General features: G+C 27.5%; 2 protein-coding genes across 2 annotated transcripts in view; both read left to right on the top strand.

The window, feature by feature from the left end:
• Positions 1-21493, top strand: part of LOC125834153 (magnesium dechelatase SGRL, chloroplastic-like) — a 390391-nt gene that overhangs the window by 56532 nt on the left and 312366 nt on the right. The window lies entirely within an intron of this gene.
• Positions 8159-21493, top strand: part of LOC125834152 (premnaspirodiene oxygenase-like) — a 438006-nt gene continuing 424671 nt past the window's right edge. Inside the window, exon 1 of the mRNA XM_049513345.1 lies at positions 8159-8246. Within this exon, the coding sequence (XP_049369302.1) occupies positions 8159-8246 (88 nt within the window). The remainder of the gene's footprint in view (positions 8247-21493) is intronic.

Below are 21493 nucleotides of genomic sequence, written 5' to 3'. Positions count from 1 at the left end.
CAAATAATACGATAAAATGCAGAAATAAAATAAAAATAGAAGTTTTATACTCAATTACTAACGTGGATAATAAGTTAACTTAACTAAATCCCAAAACCTGGTTGTCACGTGCACAAGCCTCTAATGTATTACAATATATTTGAAAGAAAACACAAGTCTCAAATGATGTTGTCACTAAAGTAGAACAAGATCATAAATAGGAGTAAGAAGGTCCGCTGAGATGACAAACAACTACCTCACAAATCTCCATAGGAAGCCCCGAAAAAGAAGAGAACAAAAAGTATCACAAAGATACGGGCTCGTAACCTACAAAAATGTAGAAGCAAGAGGTGAGTACCAAACCACACGATACTCAGCAAGTAAACTAATTTTAAACACAAGATAAGGGAATGGAATACGAGTACTCCTTACACCCCAACCGAACCTCCACAACTACAACCTGCACAAAAATCAGTCCAACCTAATAGTTCACAATTTACATAGCACATTAGGTTAGACTGGTTTTGTAACACCCCGCTACTAGAAAGACTTAGAATTAGAAAGAAATAGTTTTTGGAAATAATCTAATTTGGGTGCAGGTGCTATTTCATGGAAGTTTTCCAAACAGACTTGTATAGCACGTTCTACCATGGAATAAGAATTCATTGTTATCGAGTTGGCAGGTCAAGAAGCTGAGTGGCTGAGAAATGTTTTGGCGGATGTGCCATTGTGGGGAAGACAGGCTTCACCAGTATCTCTTCATTGTGACTCACAGGCAGCAATTGGAATTGCCAAAAATAATGTGTACAATGGAAAAAGGAGACATATTTGCATCAGATATGATCCGGTTAAACAATTATTGAAATTGGGTGTTATTTCCTTGGAATATGTAAGGTCCGAAAGAAATTTGGTGGATCCTATGACCAAAGGCTTGACAAGGAAAATAATCCTTGAAACGTCGAGGGGGATGGGGCTAAAACCCATTGATTGAGATAATGTGGTGGACCTGTTAGGCCTCAATATACGCCACATTTTCTATCCCTATGGCGTGAGGCAGTGTTTTATAAGGTAGAGCTTATTTTGCTCTTAATGATTCTATAGCCTTAAGGTGGTCTATTTGAGATAGACTTGATGGAATCACCTACGTGAGTGTAAAAGTGTAGTCGTCTTTCTAGAGCACTCATAAGACCCAAGGTGTGTGTGCATGACCATAAAAGCACTTTGTTTGTATCGCGGAGGTTGCTTAAAATTTAAGGATATAATATGTGTTATGGGGGTCTCAATTCATATCCATTCAGTTCAAGAGTACTTCACCTTGTGGATATTAAGTTGTTGCCTCATTTTACTATGTGTTAATTCAAATTGAAAGATATTGACACTTAAGTACATGTTCCTTGTTGCCTCATTTTACTATGTGTTAATTCAAAATTGAAAGATATTGACACTTAAGTACATGTTCCTTCCTTTTATCCAAATTTTGTTCTTACTCTTTATCTTTGCATTAGTGGGGGATTGTGAAATTAATTACACCTTTATTCATTTTGTGTAATGCAAAGAATAATATTTTCGTTCTTTGTAAAATACGTCACAAATAGAATAACAGTTCCGTTCCAAAACAAAAAGGAGAGTTTCTGTAGAATGTGGTATAATGGCCTTTAATGCCATTAATATTCACAATACGTTATACAAATTTAACTCTTCACTTTGAAACTCCTCTTTGCAAATCCTATATAAGCATGGCCTTTTGTGAACAAGAAGATAACACACCAACACAAACAAAAAGAAGAGAAACTTTTTCTGTTTTTCTTCTTATCTTCTTATCTTATTCTTAGAATATATTTTGGGCAATTGGTTTTGGGTAACCTCCAAACATTCAGCAACGAGTGCACGTGTTTGAGAATAACTGTGAAACCTTGGGGAGCGACCGGCTACAACGATTTGCACCGGAGTCAGACCGAAATCGCTTTCAAGGCAGTGGCTTGTCACGACACAGTGTTTGTGATAAGTTATTAATTACTTTATAATTCGAATCTAATATCAATATTGTAGTAGTTTTCCCAACACATTAAACTAACTTCTTCATAAGAATTTCAAGGAAAATTAACATACGAATATCTCTTTGAGCACTAATATCGGGAAGGAAATAAAGTTGTGAATGCCTTGACAAAATTTGCTATTATTATCCATACTCCTATCATTTTAACTTAAGAGAACGAATATGATGAAAATTCCATGTTTTTAATTAGCAGAAGAATTAAATACTTGATTTTTGTTCCTCCTTAAATGCTCTTTGCTTTCCAGGTATATTAAGTCTTAAACTTATGACTTTACTGTGTAAGCATATTTTTTTTTAGATCTTTTGGATTATCAACTAAAATAGGAACAAATTTTTATTTCTTATGACGATTTAAAAAGTAAGGCTTTATGTCCTCCTTAAAGATTGTATGCTTCATTTACTCTGAAAAACTATGTGAAGGATTCTTGCCAAAATCCTCATCACCTCAAAAAGGTAAACAATTTTTGGTAATAAATAAATAAATTATGAATCTATGAAAAGTATTTGATGTTGAAAGTGGGTTGCATTGGTATCATCATCGATGTCTTCTTTATTGATGTGAAATCTCTCATTTCAAACAGAGTAAATTATATTTATCAAAAAAATAAAATCATTATATAGAGGAGTAAGAGATTAGGTTTTTTTTAGAAGTCACAAACTTTCTTAAAATATGTTACTTTCTAGAACGTCAATAAAAAATATGAATTTCTTTTTTGTCGAACTCATTTACTATTTGTTTGGGTGAAATAAAGATACTAGCAAACATAATAAGAGTTTATAAAGAAGAAACAATTGCATTTAAAATATTGTTTGTGGCTCAATTAATATCAACGTAAACTCTAAGCCAACAGTAATTAATATATGTTCAATCCAGGGGCGGATGTACAGTGTTTCGAGGGTTCATTCGAACCTCCTCGATAAAAAAATTACATTATATATATAAGATCAATTTTTTAATGTACATGTATATATTTAAAATTGAACCCCCTGAACATATGTCAAAGGAGTAGCCCAACGGTTGATGGGGTTTAGAATTTCAATTATATGAGCTTTGTGTCACGGGTTCGATTCTATGCAACAACATCTTCTTCTTTTTTTGTAATTTTTAGCGATTTTGCAGGTTTCAGGCTTCAGTTTAAAGTGTTTTTTTAATTTATTAAATATAGATAGACCAAACGACGACGTTTCATATCATAACTACTCAAAAAAATTATATTTTAAATCTCTAATTGAAAAGTCAAGAAATAAAAAAAACTCTCTTTTTCTAGGGATTGCAATATAATATTTTTTCCTCCTAGTCTTCTCGTTCAACTTCACCTTTGCTGCTCGCTGCTGCAGTCGCGATAACAAAAACCCCTCTTTGTCAACCCGTTTGTTATTCAATCCGTTCATATATGATCCGACCCGTTTTTTATGGATATTATTAGCGTGTTTAATTATTTTTTTAACCCCCTTGATAGAATTTCTGCCTCCGCCACTAGTTCAATCTATCACAATTCAATTATTATTTACATTAGATTTCATTAATTAGAATCTAACATAACTCATTTAGGGTTAAAAGATAGCTTCAAGCTGCTTAAAGCCTCATTTCTTCAATTATTCGATTACTTGTGTCAAAATCCATTTGTGACATTAATTATGTTATCAAAGCTAGTGGAATATTTGCTATTATAATATACATGATAGGTCGATTCTATCTATATCTTTTCGAAATCTCATTTATAATAGAGATAATAATGGGTGGAGCATCCTCCCTATTTTTAAAAATAAATAAATACACCCTAAACTAATGGTCCCATCGTATTGCATGGTTACATCAAAATGTTATCTCTAACTAATTTTCAAAACATTTATAATTTGCATTATTGGAGCTAATTTCATTATATATATAATTTTATGATTAATCAATCTTCAATCATTTACCTACTAACTCCTCAAGTTTCTATTTAATTTTATACTTTCTCCGTTTTAATTTATATGTCACCATTTTAGATTTCACGTGCATTAAGAAACTAAGTAAGTTTACTATTTTACCTTTAATTAATGTTTTATTAAGTCAAGTTTTCAACATGAATTAATTTATTTTGATTAATTAATTTGACCAATGAACATGAACTATTTACTTAATTTTTCTATGTTGGTCAAATGTATATTTTCAAGGCTAATAACTCGCAAGGGTAAAATAGAAAGAATAATGTCATTATACATTGATTTTGTGAAATGACAAATATTAAGGATCATCTATTTTTAGTTGAATTTTCTAACAATTCATCACTAATTGAATTTTCTAACAATTCATCGCTAATCCGTAGCTAAATGGGATTGAAATTTAATTTGTTGTTTAGCTACAAAATTCTGTCCATCGCTAATTCCTTATTTTCTCATAGTAAAGAAACCTATTTCTAAGGAAGACATTTATTTCCTTATTTTTAAGAAAAAGAAAGTTGTAGAGAAAATATTTTGAAAATTTTGACTGGAAATTAAAAGACTAAAAAAATATCTTCAACTTATTTTACACCACGAATTTTAAATTTTGCAAATAGTAAAACACGATTAGAGAATATGACAAAAATGGTTCATTATCTTGGATGATAAGTTTAAAATAGTCACTTAAGAGTTAAGTGTCACTTTGATCAGCAGTTTTGGTACTTTAAATTTGAGAAATGACCAGAATGGTTCTTAATGTATGGGCAATGTTGTATTTTGGTCTTTTATGTATTTCACTAGATTGAAACGGTCCTTAATATATAAGAAATGTGTTCATTTTATTTCTTAATGTATTTCACTCGATTGAAATGGTCCTTAATGTATAAGAAAGGTGTTCATTTTAGTCTTTAATGTATTACACTTGATTGAAATGATCCTTAATGTATAACAAAAGGTGTCCATTTTGGTCCTTTGTTTGAAATGAAATTTACTGACAAGTTTAATGAGCTATTAATATATAAAGCCAAGTTATAAATTCATTTTATTAAATAATATTAAATTACTATATCTAATTCGCACAACCACAGTTCCATTCAATTTTTTTTGTTTATAACAAAATAACAAAAATTCATGTGAAGATATATTTTTTTTGTCTTTCTTAAAGATGAGAATAATTTTTTTTGAAATAATATTTTTACTTTGTTAGCATGATAAATATTTGTTTTATTTAATCATGGTGAGATGATTCATACTTAAAAGTATAATTGTCATTTATGTCTCTAGTGAAAAAGATATTACATATAGTTCCAAATCATAAGTTATATTGGTAAGTTTTCTATCTAGATTCAATTGATAAGTTTTGTAATAAACTTTTTTTTATGAATATAGTTAGATTAAAAAAATAATTTTGAAATTTAAATTTGTCAATATAGTATGTTCATAAAATTTATTAATATTAGAAAAAAGAGACAATCTGCTTAAAATTAAATTATTCCCCCTTCTTGTTTGAGACAAGAGAATAATAGTATTGAGAATTAATTGGTAATTTGTCAAATTTTGCATCATTTAACTTTAAAAGAGAAAACTATGACAAGTACTTAAGAATGATAAAATCATATTTTACTATTTAAAAATAATAATATTGAATAAATTCTAAAATTACCAAAAAGATGATTTATATAGTTAAAAACATTTTGAAAATTTTATTGAAATAACTAACTTAATTTCAAATTGTGAGGGTTGAATATAAAGCAAGTAAAAAATATAGTGAAGATTGAATAACAAATGGGGTGCACAAAATATAAATGAAATTGATAACAATTAAGCATTTTAAATTTAGGGATAAGTGTTTGAAAAATACCCCAACTTTGGCCAGATTTGTTGTTGCGATACTAAACTTTCATAAGGACCTATTACCTCCCTAGACTATTTAATACCGTATTTTTTACCCACTGAACTATTTAATAGTGTATTTTAAAGGTATATATGTGCCCACGTGGACACATTACTATTTATAATTTTGCAGTATTTTTTATGTCCACGTGAGCAAATATATATGTTTAAAATACAGTATTAAATAGTCTAGGGAGGTAATAATTTTGCATTATTTTTTATGTCCACGTGGGAAAATATATATGTTTAAAATACAGTATTAAATAGTCTAGGGAGGTAATAGGTCATCATGAAAATTTAGTATCGCAACAACAAATCCGACCAAAGTTGGGGTATTTTTCAGACCATTATCCCTTAAATTTATATAATAGATAATAAGATTGAAATGATATAAAGAGGATGGACCCACATGTTTAGAGGTTATCGGTGAGGAAATAAGATATGATCAAGTGCATAGTATAATTTGTAAAAAAATATAGTGAAGATTGAATAACAAATGGGGTGCACAAAATATGAATGAAATTGATAACAGTTAAGCATTTTAAATTTATATAATAGATAATAAGATTGAAATGATATAAAGAGAATGGACCCACATGTTTAGAGGTTATTGGTGAGGAAATAAGATATGATCAAGATCTCGAATATTCCACAAAAAGTCATTAAATATTCATATAGAGGTCAAATCTAAATCATTCTAGTTCGAGAAATACGCCACTAACAGCCCTCGAATCATGAATAAATCTTAGGAGAGTAGAATCAAAGGGTTAACAGAATTGTACCCACAATCTTGATGAATAAAATTATGTTTCTTCATATTTTTTTTGTGATTGTAATTTATTTTCCGTCGCTTTAAAATTTGTTGCAAACAAATTGGCACGCCCAGTGGGACCAAATCTGCCCTTCATCTCTTCTCTCATAAATGAAATCTGAAAATCTGAAGCTGCAAAGGTGGAAGAATGAGTACTTCAAGCATCGTCTTTGAGTTTCATCGAGTCTACACTCCGACAAGCCTATAAGTAGGGAACATTTGTAGACATTGAGATTTTGTGGGACTCTACAAGACTCGTTCAATTCGAATTGGGACTCTAGAAGGTATGTTCAGTTTCACTTAGAAATATTGGAGGCTACTCAACCTTACATCCTAGTTCATGCCTATATAATGGGTAACTAAATTCCCTTAAAAGGCATCTCGGTATATTCCACAAAATTCATGGAATATTCATATAGAGGTCAAACCTAAATACTCTTCATTTGAGAAATACGCCACTAACGGCCCTCAAATCATGAATAAATTATAGGAGAGTAGAATCAAGGGATAAACATTATTGTACCCGTAATTTTTATCAATAAAGTAATGTTTCTTCTTATTTTATTGTGATTGCAATTTATTTTCTGTCATTTTAAAATTTGTTGTAACAAATTTTCAATTCGAATTGAACACGTCTTGTGGACGGTATATAAATAGGAACGGAGGGAGGGAGTATGAAAACAAGAAAGATATCATTTCATTTTGATTATATATATATATATATATATATATATATTAGATGTACAAAGATAGAATATAACATTAACATGTTTTCTTTTCCTTCCGAAATGGAGTATCAACATTTACCCTACTTCATCTTTATCTCACTTGTTCTCTTCCTCTCCTCTTTCTTCCTTGTATCTCAAAAATGGAAGAAATCAAAATCTCCAAACAAAACATTGCCTCCTGGACCATGGAAACTACCTTTTATAGGAAACTTGCATCAATTAATGAGCGATCTACCACATCGTTCACTTAGAAATCTATCAAAAAAATATGGCCCAATCATGCACTTACGTTTTGGAAATATTTCAACAATTGTTGTATCTTCATCAGAAATGGCAAAGGAAATCATGAAAACTCAAGACCTCCATTTTGTAGATAGGCCACAAATTTTGTCCGCGAGTATCATGTTTTATGATTGCACGGACATAGCCTTTAGTTCATATGGAGATTACTGGAGAAATATGCGAAAGGTTTGTGTTCTAGAACTTCTTAGTACAAAAATGGTCAAATCATTTGCTTCAATTCGACAAGAAGAGATATCAAATCTCATTTCATCTCTCCGTTCTAGTACACCTGACTCATTGATCAACTTATCCAACAATATTTTTTGGTTTACAAATACTGTAACTTGTAGGTCAGTATCTGGAAAAATCATACATGATCGAAATAAGTTTATAATGTTGGTAAAAGATATTTGTTCATTAATTGGAGGATTCGACTTAACTGATTTATTCCCTTCCCAAAAGTTTCTTCATAATATCAGTGGAATGAAATCCAAATTGTCAAAGGCACACTCAAAGGTTGATGAAATTTTGGAGAAAATCATTAATGATCATCGAGATAATCGAGCAAAAGGTAAGATATTTAATGGTGAGTCTGGAAGTGAAGATTTTGTTGATGCTTTACTTAGAGTAATGGAGAGCGAAGAATTTGGACTTCCCATTACAAATCAAAACATTAAAGCAGTCATACTTGTAAGTATAGCGTATCTTTAAAAGTAATTTTATTTCGTGTTATAAATCTTTTAAACTTCGATAGTTATACCTTTAATTTTACATGTAGGACATGTTTCTAGCAGGAACTGAAACAACTTCCACCACAATAATTTGGGCATTTTTAGAACTAATGAAAAATCCACGTGTCATGGAGAAAGCACAACTCGAAGTGAGAGAGCGATTGGATGGGAAAAAAACATTTAACGCTACTGATTTGGAAGAGTTGAACTACTTGCAATTCGTTATCAAAGAAACATTAAGGCTACACCCTCCGGCTCCTCTATTAATCCCAAGGGAATGTAGAGAGGAAACAAAGATTGATGGATACACAATACCTGTGAAAACCAAAGTTCTGGTTAATGCATGGTCGATTGGTAGAGATCCCAAATACTGGCATAATTCAGAAAGCTTTATACCTGAGAGATTTGAGAATAGTAGTATTGACTTCAGAGAAAATCACTTTGAATTTATTCCGTTTGGTGCAGGAAGAAGAATGTGTCCCGGAATGTTATTTGGTTTAGTTAATGTTGCACATCCTTTATCCCAATTACTTTATCACTTTGATTGGAAGGTCCCTCATGGAGTTAATCCAAATGATTTGGACATGATTGAAACAGAAGGATTAACAGCCAGGAGAAAGAATGATCTTTATTTAATTGCTACTCCATTTGGTCTCTCTAAATAAAGACATAGACATAAAGAACTTTCAATTTTATTTAAGGTAATTAATAGCGTATTTAAAGTGATGAATAATAAGGCAATAGCGTCTATTGTATAATAGAGTAAGTTTTTTTTTTTTTTTTGCATGTATCTGTATTTTCATATTTGTGACTTGTAAACAATGATCCATATATATGTGAAATAAATAAAACATTTAGATATATGATATCCTTTTTCAGAAATATATATATATATATATATATATATATATGTGGCCTTAATATTTATATTTTTTGAATTGTTTCATTCTTCATTATGTAGCTAAATTTTGATGGATCTTGTAGTTTCATATCCAATATGGTCATCAAATTAGGCCCCTTGACCTTTTCCGAAGTAAGTAAAACTTCACAATCAACTTTAATGGTTGTAACTTGTAAGGACAAACGTTAAAATTTCAAAACCTATTCGATATTGACTTATCATTTGTGATAGTTCAGGAATAAATTTGTTCTTTTTTCGAATATTTAATGACACTATCAACATTTTACTCATGTTGGTTTCCATAAAATAAAACACGATACATTATGAAACAATACGTAACAACCATCCAAACAAAGTGTAAGTGGTATCATGCAACCTCTCTGTATTTGAAATTGAATGTTGATGGGACTATTCCAATGGGAGGCAGCACTCCAGCAAATCATGTAAATAAAATAACAACATAGGTATAATAAAGAATAAGTTTAGCTCGTCCATACAACTTATGAACAATTGAATAACACAAATAAAATCTATCCATCCACCAAATCTTTGTGAACAATTGAAGATATATGCAATATTTGCCCATCATTTATTCATAATCATATTCATATTCATATTCTTCATATCATCATATATTGCTAAAAGTGGAAACAAAAAATGTTAAAAGTTGAAATACCATTTTACCCCTACACTAAATAAAAATATTATAAAATAGCTAATCAATTAAATATTAAATAGTATTTATATAATATTATTATTATATTATACTAAATTCTAAAAGTGAAAAGGTGTTAAGTCAAAAATTCAAAGAAAAAAATATTCATAGAAAATTGTTAGACATTTTTATCCTTTTAAAAAATAAATTAGTTACATTTTTTCAAAAAACTATTGTATTTATATATATTTTTCTCCTTCAATTTACTTAACATTATATATATATATATATATAGTAGTCAATTCTACAGGAGTAAATATCTCGAAAGGTCATCTGACTTTGAGGAATTATCTTGTAAAGTTATTTAATTTTATTTTGTAAAAAGAATCACTCAACGTTGAGTTTTTCTTTCATAGTATAACGTATAAACATACTCTCCTCTTTGACTTGTAATAAGTTCGAAATCATTAATATTATGTAAGCGAATATAGTAACTCTTTAGTATGTAAAAAGTATCTCTCTATTTACCAAAAACGAAAAAAAGAAAGATATTTGTGAAAATTTTTTATTTTATGGAAGAAAGAAAAGAGGAAAACTCAAACTCAAACTCAAAGAGAAAAGTTTTATCATGTTAAATTATTATTTTTATAATAAATTTGATTGAGTGATTTTATTAAAAACAAAACCTTAAAGTTGAGTGATTTTATTGATACAAAACAAAATTAAATGACTTTATAAGATAATTCCTCAAAGTTGGATGACATTTTGAGATATTTACTCATTCTACTTTTGCTATTATTTTGTGTTGGTTTTTAATTTTTGTCCCTTAAGATAGTAATTGTAATGATCTGTATGTTATTGTTTTGTTCTTTTGAGTTCTTTTATTCCAAATTTGATTTTTTTTGTAGCTTCTTATGCTATTTTTAACTTGCGAAAATGGATGACATGCTTTTCAAGATGATCGAATGTGTCAAGATGAAGAATTTTTTATTTTGGAAGTTGAGATATTTGATCAAAGACAACAATCTAGGTTAATGAACTCAAATTCAAATTATGACAATTTCATTAGATCCGAAAGGTGATTTTTGACTGCAATAGATGATTTATACGAATCCCAAGGTGTTCAGGAGTGATTTGACCCTTTAGCAAAGCTATGGATGAAAATAAATATAAGAAGAAACATACTAGTAGAAAGTTAAGAATAATAAGAAGAAAATTAAACAAATTATATCCGGAATATAAACAACTCAATATCATAAAAAATGATAACGATAAATTAAATCAATTAATAGATAATATATCTAAAATAGAATATAAATATATTCAATATCTAAATATACAATGAATAACGAGAATAACGAATATAGACAAAAACGTACTGAAACAATTATAGCAAAAAGACAAGAATTAAGACATAGGCAAAATAAACTTAACAGTAATATATTTGCAGGAATTTGTAAAAAATCTATAATAGCACAGAGAAAATCTATTTTATATCTATAGATACAGATAGAAAGTTTAGAATATAAACTTCAACACAATCTATAAATGAATAAGGAAGAATATACCATAGACGAAAAAACATATGAAAACTATGTCGGATTAAAAATAAAGATAATATTTTCTAATCTAGGAAGAAGATATAAGAAAATAGGTGACAATCTAAGTTTAATGTTAGAAAAAGAAACGGTAAAACTAGAAGATAGTTTAACTGCTACGATAAGAATAACAAAAGAAAATAAAGAAATAGATAGAAAAACGGAAATTGAAAAAATAAAACAACAAGCAAAAAAGGAAGTACAACAATTAGAAGAAGTAAAAAATACTAAAATAATAGAACTAGAAAAAGAACTGGCAATATTAAAAGAAATGTATGAAATTAAACAAAAAGAAAAAGAACAAAAAACAAAATTAGCAAGTGAGATAAATAATTTTAAAGAAAAATTGCAATTAGAAGATGAATTAGAAGAAAAAGAAGAAAATAACCAAGATAATCTACTTGAAATAAGAATTGATGAAATAAATGACAATGATCTAGATGAACAACATTCGGAAACAAGAGAAACATATACGGAACTTTTAACAAACATAGATAATACAAAGAATTTAGAAGTAAATACAGGAGACGTAGACATGGATGAAAAACCTAGTACATCAGGAATAAAAAACCCAAAAAACTTAAAATATTATAATAAAACTATGGACAATATGATAAAGAAAAAACTATATGGGATAAAAGATTAAATAAAAAATGGACACCTAAACCAATAACTGAACAACATGATTTTTTAGATTTAGACTGTGTAGCAGATATAAATAAAACAATTCAATTATGGATGAGATATATATCAAAACAATTAATAGATAACAAAATAGGAATGACAGAAACACCAGGATATATAGAAAGAACACATATAGGAACAGTAAAATTATGGCTACAAAATTTATCAGAAGAAAGTTTAAAAACTCTATGAAGTAATAAAAAAATCTAATGGTGAATTAGCTACTACAACTATAGAAATATTATATAAGTACGAAGTAGATATAAGAAATGAATTTAGTAGTATGACAACAGAAGTAGAAGAACAAAATAACGAAAAAATCATAAACCGGAATCTAATGACAAAATTAGCAATATGTAACATGTGTTATATAGATGAATATACATGTGCATTAAAAGAATACTATTAAAAAGGAACATATAGCATAGAAGAAAGTAAAGAAATAAGAAAATTATATTTTACAAAATTACCAGAACCTTTTAATTCAAAAGTAATAAAAAGTTGGAATGAAGCATGATTAATAGATACCTTAGGAGCTAGAATAAAATTCTTACAACGATGGTTTATAGAACTATGTGAAAAGCATAAAGAAGAAATAAAAATGGAAAAAATATTGGTAAAAAACTTAGCATGTTGCAAAAATAAAACTGCACCCCAATTCGGTTGTACAGACAAATACTATAAAAGGAAATATAATAAAAAATACATATCAAAATATAAATATAAAAAACCAAGAAGAAGATACTATGTAAAAAACTACAAAACCAAAAAACCATATAGACCAAAGAGAAAACTAACAGAATGTACTTGTTATAATTGTGGAAAATTAGGACACATAGCTAAAGATTGTAAATTACCTAAAAATCCAAAGAAAAAACAAATATCAGAAATAATAATAAACGATGAAAAATATATGCAGATAGAATACATAGATTATGAATTAGAAAGTGAAGATAGCATATACGAAATATCATAAAATGAAATGGATAACGATATAGAAGTGGGATCAGACAATGAATTTTATAATATAACGAATGACTGAAAAAGATATACAAATAATAACTAAAGAAGAATACCAAAATGAAGAATCTTCAGAACAAAAAATAATATTTGATAATAATATATTTGGACAAATAAAAGGAAAAGAATTAGACCTAAGCGTAGAAAAAATATTCGAAATACCAACAATAAGAAACTGGTTTAAACGAAAAAAAGAAGAATATTATGTAGTAAGTCAAAGAGAACATGTCATAGATTGCAAATACACCAAAGGAAAGGCTAAAATACCAATAATAAACAAACGAATAATCAATAAAGAAATACAAGATATTAAGGCTAAAAATTCAATTAAATATGTACATTTAGGAGGAATGGAAATATTAATAAAAACATGTTTTAGAGAAGGAATAGATACACCCATAGAAATATACTTAGCAGATGATAGAATTATACAACCCATAGAAAAAAGTATAATAAGTGCAGTAAAAGGTAACCTCATATACCAAAAATTTAAATTTATAATAAGTGCTAACTACTCAGTAGCAATAAATGACAGAAACATAGATAAATCACTGGTATTATATTGGAAAATGTCAGGGATAGAACTAGCCCCAGGAAATAAAATATTTACAGCTAGATGTAAAAACTTATATGTTTTAACAACAAAACATAAAATAACAGCAAAAAATAAAATAAAATAAATAAAAATAGAAGATCCTTTTGAAAGGATAGTTACAGTCATAGATAATAATGATTATAGTTATAGAGATTGATATAGAAGAAGATTTAGAAATAGTAAAAGAAAGATTAAGCACATAAAAAAGAATAAACTATGAAATACACCAAATATCATAAAAAATGAGTACCTCAAAAAGAATAGATAAAACTCAACAAAAATCAATGGAAGAAGAAATAAAACCATATCATTACTACATAACGGGAGTAATGGTACAACGAAAATATCTAATATTAATAAATACAGGACAAGAAGAAAACTATATAACAAGAGAATTAGTAACAGAAGATAAGATAATTACTACTGAACAATTATGCCCTGAACTACCAAAGACATTAATATATACCGAAGAAACTACAAAAAAGGAAATAATCATTGGAGGAGTACCAATAGTAATAAAGTTTAAAATATATCAAGGAGATAAGAATATCACTTTAGGAATAAAATGGCTAGAACAAGTAAAACCATATAATCTAGAAGACAAACAGTTGACAATAAATTATGAAAATAAAAGAGTAATAATAAAAAGAACTTCAATATGATAAAATGAAAATATATATACTTGCAAAGATACTAATAGAATGATATTATAACAGATATTATACACCAATGATAGATACATGAGCAGAAGTTAATATATGTAAATACAATTGCTTACCAGAAGATAAATGGGAAAAATTAAAAACATCGATACTAGTAACATGATTTAATAATGAAGGAAGCATGATCACATATAAGGCAAAAAATATAAAAATACAAATATGGGATAAGATATTAACTATAGAAGAAATGTATAACTTCGAGCTTACAACAAAAGATATGTTAGGAATGCCATTTTTAGAAAAATTATACCCACATATAATAACAAAAACACACTGGTGGTTCACAACACCATGCAAACAAAAAATAGGAGCAAAAAGAGTGAATAATAAAAAACGGAAAACAACAGAATGGATAAAAGGAAGTGAAAAAATTACACAAAAATTAGAAAATATAAAAGAAGAAGACTCTAAAATAGAATTAATTATATTCTCTATAGATAAAGTAAAAATAATCCAAGATAAGTTAGAATTGTTAAATAGTGAAGATTCCTTATAAGGATGGGAAAAACATAAAACACAAGTAAAAAATTGAGCTAATTGATAACAATAGCATAATAACCCAAAAACCATTAAAATATAATTTTAATGATTTAACAGAATTTAAGATACATATAAGCGAATTACTAGAAAAAGGGTATATACAAGAAAGTAATAGCAACCATACAAGCCCAGCATCTATAGTAAATAAACATAGCGAACAAAAAAGAGGAAAAAGTAGAATGGTTATTGATTATAGAAATTTAAATGCAAAAACTAAAACATATAATTACCCTTTACCAAATAAAATATTAAAAATAAGACAAATACAAGGATATAATTACTTTAGTAAATTTGACTGCAAGTCAGGATTTTACCACTTAAAGTTAGAAGAAGAATCTAAAAAACTTACAGCATTTACAGTACGACAAAGATTTTATGAATGGAATGTATTGCCATTTGGATAAAAAAATGCACTAGGTAGATACCAACACTTTATGGATAACTATTTTAAACAGCTCGAAAATTGTGTAGTATATATTGATGATATATTACTATATTCCAAAACACAAGATGAACATTTAAGATTATTAGAAAAATTTATACATATTATAGAATATTCAGGCATGACGTCCAGCTGGAATAATCAACGAGGAAGAAAACAAGAAAGATATCTACCACACTACCACTTTCATGAATCTCTCAACAACCAGTTCCGCTACGAAAAATGGTATCAAAGCTATGGATAATAAGAAACACGGTAAGAAACATACTAGTAGAAAATTAAGAAAAATAAGAAGAAAATTAAACAAATTATATCCGGAATATAAACAACTTAATATCACAAAGACTGATAACGAAAAATTAAATCAATTAATAGATAATATATCTAAAATAGAATATAAATATATTCAATACTTAAAAATACAATGAATAACAAGAATAGCGACTATAGACAAAAACTTAATGAAGTAATTATAGAAAAACGACAAGAATTAGAACATAGGCAAAATAGACTTAACAATAATATATTCGCAGGAATTTGTCACAAATCTATAATAGCACAAAGAAAGACCATTTTATATCTAGAAATACAAATAAATAACTTAGAATATAAACTACAACATAATTTATAAATGAATAAAGAAGAATACGCAATAGATGAAAAAACATATGAAAATTATGACGGATTAAAAATAAAGATAATATTTTCTAATCTAGGAAGAAGATATAAGAAAATAGGTGAAAATATAAGTTTAATGTTAGAAAAAGAAACGGTAAAACTAGAAGATAGTTTTAACTGCTATGGTAAGAATAACAAAAGAAAATGAAGAAATAGATAGAAGAATGGAAATTGAAAAAATAAAACAACAATTAGAAGAAGTAAAAAATACTAAAATAATAGAGCTAGAAAAAGAGCTAGCAATATTAAAAGAAATGTATGATATTAAACAAAAAGAAAAAGAATAAAAACAAAATTAGCAAATGAGATAATTAAATTTAAAGAAAAATTGCAATTACAAGATGAATTAGAAGAAAAAGAAGAAAATAACCAAGATAATCTACCCGAAATAAGAGTTGATGAAATAAACGATGATGATCTAGAACTACATTCGGAAACAAGTGAAACATATACGGAACTTTTAGCAAATATAGATAATACAAAGAATTTAGAAGTAAATACAGAAGACGAAGACATGGAAGAAAAACCTAGCACATCAGGAGTAAAAAACCCAAAAAATTTTAATCCAAAATATTATAATAAAAATTATGAACAATATAATAAAGAAAAAACTATATGGGATACAAGATTAAATAAAAAATAGACGCCTAAACCAATAACTGGACAACATGAATTTTTAGATTTAGACTGTGTAGCATACATAAATAAAACAATCCAATTATGGGTAGGATACATATCAAAACAATTAATAGATAACAAGATAGTAATAGCAGAGGCACCAGGATACATAGAAAGAACACTTATAGGAACAGTAAAATTATGGCTACAAAATTTAACAAATGAAAGCTTAACAACTTTAAGAAATAATAAAAAATTTGATGGTGGAATAGCCACTACAACCATGGAAATATTATATAAATACGAAATAGCTATAAGAAATGAATTTAGTAGTATAACAACAGAAGTAGAAGAACAAAATAAAGAAAAATCATAAATCGGAATCTAATGACAAAATTAGCAATATGCAATATGTGTTACATAGATAAATATACATGTGCATTTAGAGAATATTATTATAAGGAACATATAACACAGAAGAAAGTAAAGAAATAAGAAAATTATATTTTACAAAATTACAAGAACCTTTTAATTCAAAAATAATAAAAAGTTGGAATGAAGCAGAATTAACGGACACCTTAGGAGCTAGAATGAAATTCTTGCAACGATGGTTTATGGAACTATGTGAAAAGCATAAAGAAGAAATAAAAATGGAAAAAATATTTATAAAGAACTTAGCATGTTGCAAAAATAAAACAACACCCCAATTTGGTTGTACGGATAAGTATTACAAAAATAGAAAGAAATATAATAAAAAATATAGATCAAAATATAAATATAAAAAACCAGAAGAAGATACTATGTAAAAAATTACAAAACCAAAAGACCATATAGACCAAAAAGAAAACTAAAGGAATGTACTTGTTATAATTGTGGAAAATTAGGACATATAGCTAGAGATTGTAAATTACCTAAAAATCCAAAGAAAAAAAAAAATCAGAAATAATAATAGACGACGAAAAATATACACAAATAGAATACGTAGATTATGAATTAGAAAGCAATGATAGTATATATGAATTATAGGAAAATGAAATAGATAATGACATGGAAATAGAATCAGATAATGAATTCTATAATATAACAAAAGACTGAAGCAGATATACAAACAATAAATAAAGAAGAACGTCAAGACGAAGAATATTTAGAACAAAAAATAATATTTGATAATAGTATATTTGAACAAATAAAAGGAAAAAAATTAGACCTAAGCGTAGCAAAAATATTTGAAATACCAACAGTAAGAAACAGGTTTAAACGACAAAAAGAAGAATATTATGTAGTAAGTCAAAGAGAACATATCATAGATTGCAAATACACTAAAGGAAAGGCCAAAATACCAATAATAAAATAATTGAATAATAAATAAAGAAATACAAGATATTAAGGCTAAAAATCCAATTAAATATGTACATTTAGGAGGAACAGAAATATTAATAAAAGCATGTTTTAGAGAAGGAATAGATACACCCATATAAATATACTTAGCGGATGATAGAATTCTACAACCCATAGAAAAAAAGTATAATAAGTGCAGTAAGAGGTAACCTCATATACCAAAAATTTAAGTTTATAATAAGTGCTAACTACTCAGTAGCAATAAATGACAGAAATATAGATAAATCACTAGTATTATACTGGCGAATGTCAGGGATAGAACTAGCCCCAGGAAGTAAAAAAATTTACAGCTAGATGTAAAAATTTATATGTTCTAACAACAAAACATAAAATAACAGCAAAAAATAAAATAGATAAAATAAAAATAGAAGATCCCTTTGAAAGAATAGTTACAGTTATAGATAAAAATGATTATAGTTATAATGAAATTGATATAGAAGAAGATTTAGAAATAGTAAAAGAAAGACTAAGCACATCGAAAAGAATAAACAATGAGATACCCCAAATATCATAAAAAATGAGTACATCAAGGAGAATAGATAAAAACCCACAAAAATCAATGGAAGAAGATATAAAACCACATCATTACTACATAACCGGAATAATGGAACAACGAAAATATTTAATATTAATAGATACAGGACGAGAAGAAAACTATATCACAAGAGAATTAGTGACGGAAGATGAAATAATAATTATTGAACAATCATGCTCCGAACTACCAAAAAACATTAATGTATACCGAAGAAACTACAGAAAAGGAAATAATCATCGGAGGAGTACCAATAGTGATAAAATTCAAAATATATCAAGGAAATGAAAATATCATTTTAGGAATAAAATGGTTAGAACAAGTAAAATCATATAATCTAGAAGACAAACAGTTAACAATAAATTATGAAAATAAAAGAGTAATAATAAAAAGGACTTTGGTATGATAAAAATATGAAAATATATATACTTGCAAAGATAATAATAGAAGGATATTACAACCGATATTATACACTAATGATAGATACGGGAGCAGAAGCTAATATATGTAAATATAATTGTTTACCAGAAGATAAGTGGGAAAAATTAAAAACACCTATAGTAGTAATAGGATTTAATAATGAAGGAAGCATGATCACATATAAGGCAAAAAATATAAAAATACAAATATGGGATAAGATATTAACTATAGAAGAAATGTATAACTTTGAATTAACTACAAAAGATATGCTATTAGGAATGCCATTTTTAGAAAAATTATACCCACATATAATAACAAAAACACACTGGTGGTTCACGACACCGTGTAAACAAAAAATAGGAGCAAAAAGAGTAAATAATAAAAAACGAAAAACAACAGAATGGATAAAAGGAAGTGAAAAAATTACACAAAAATTAGAAAATATAAAAAAAGAAGACCCTAAAATAGAATTAATTATATTCTCTATAGATAAAGTAAAAATAATTCAAGATAAGTTAGAATTATTATATAGTGAGGATCCTTTACAAGGATGGGAAAAACATAAAACAAAAGTAAAAATTGAGCTAATTGATAATAACAGTATAATAACCCAAAAACCATTAAAGTATAATTTTAATGATTTAACCGAATTTAAGATACATATAGATGAATTACTAGAAAAAGGATATATACAAGAAAGCAATAGTAAGCATACAAGCCCAACATTTATCGTAAATAAACACAGTGAACAAAAAAGAGGAAAAAGCAGAATGATTATTGATTATAGAAATTTAAATGCAAAAACTAAAACATATAATTATCCAATACCAAATAAATACTAAAGATAAGACAAATACAAGGATATAATTATTTTCGCAAATTTGATTGTAAATCAGGATTTTATCACTTAAAACTAGAAGAAGAATCTAAAAAACTAACAGCATTCACTGTACCACAAGGATTTTATGAATTGAATGTATTACCATTTGGATATAAAAACGCACCAGGTAGATATCAACACTTTATGGACAATTACTTTAAACAAATAGAAAATTGTGTAGTGTACATTGATGATATATTATTATATTCTAAAACACAAGATGAACATACAAGATTATTAGAAAAATTTATACACATCATAGAATATTCAGGTATAAGTCTAAGTAAAAAGAAAGCTGATATAATGAAAAATCAAATAGAATTCTTAGGAATACAAATTGATAAAAACGGAATAAAAATGCAAACACATATAGTACAAAAATAATTAACTCAAATGAACAACTAGACACAAAAAATAAATTTCAATCATTCTTAGGACTAGTAAATCAAGTAAGAGAATACATACCAAAATTATCAGAGAATTTAAAACCATTACAACAAAAATTAAAGAAAGATATAGAATATCAATTTGATAAAAAAGACCAATACAATGGTAAAATTATTATGTAAAATCTTACCTAAACTATACTTTCCAGATGAAAACAAAAAATTTACTTATATAATAGAATCAGATGCGAGTGCAAAAAGTTATGGAGGAATATTAAAATACAGGTATGATGACACTACGATAGAACATCATTGCAGGTATTATTCAGAAACATTTAATAATACAAAAATAAAATGAGAAATAAATAGAAAGAATTATATTCAGTATATAAGTGTTTATTATCATTTGAACCATATATTGTATATAATAAATTTATTATAAAAACAGATAATACACAAGTAAAATGGTGGCTAACAAGAAAAATAAAAGATTCGGTAACAACAAAATAAATAAGGAGATTGGAATTAAATATATTAAATTTCACATTTACAATTGAGGTAATAAAAACTGATAAGAATGTTATTGCAGATTACTTATCAAGACAAAGCTACTCAGACTGAGAACCAAAATACAATGGAGAGATACTCAAAGCCATAACTACACTTTGTATAAAAGTGGACAGTATGGACAACGAGATACAAAGCTAAAGACTAATGAAGATAATCTGAAGTCTAAAGCTAGTCCAGCAGCATGACTATAAAAATGCGGAGCTACGTCGGTCGGAAGACGGAAAAAACCCAGAGCTAAAAGGAGACGATGGGAAACTCCTTAAAACCCATAATGTTTGTTTAAATACAGTTGCAGGTACAAGCAAACAAGTTAGCGATAAACAACATAAAAATGCTAACTTAAACCAGCTATTCGCAAAACCATTTACCCAAAGGACACCTAGACATATGTCTATAGAACCACAAACATCTACATACGCAGATAGTTTGCAAAACCAAAATGAGAAAA

The sequence above is a fragment of the Solanum verrucosum genome, unplaced genomic scaffold, assembly GCF_900185275.1.
Source record: "Solanum verrucosum unplaced genomic scaffold, falcon-dt-bn FXZP01000108.1, whole genome shotgun sequence".
NCBI lineage: Eukaryota > Viridiplantae > Streptophyta > Magnoliopsida > Solanales > Solanaceae > Solanum > Solanum verrucosum.
Note: the sequence above shows the minus strand (reverse complement) of the source record. Positions and strands in the feature narration are given on the sequence as shown.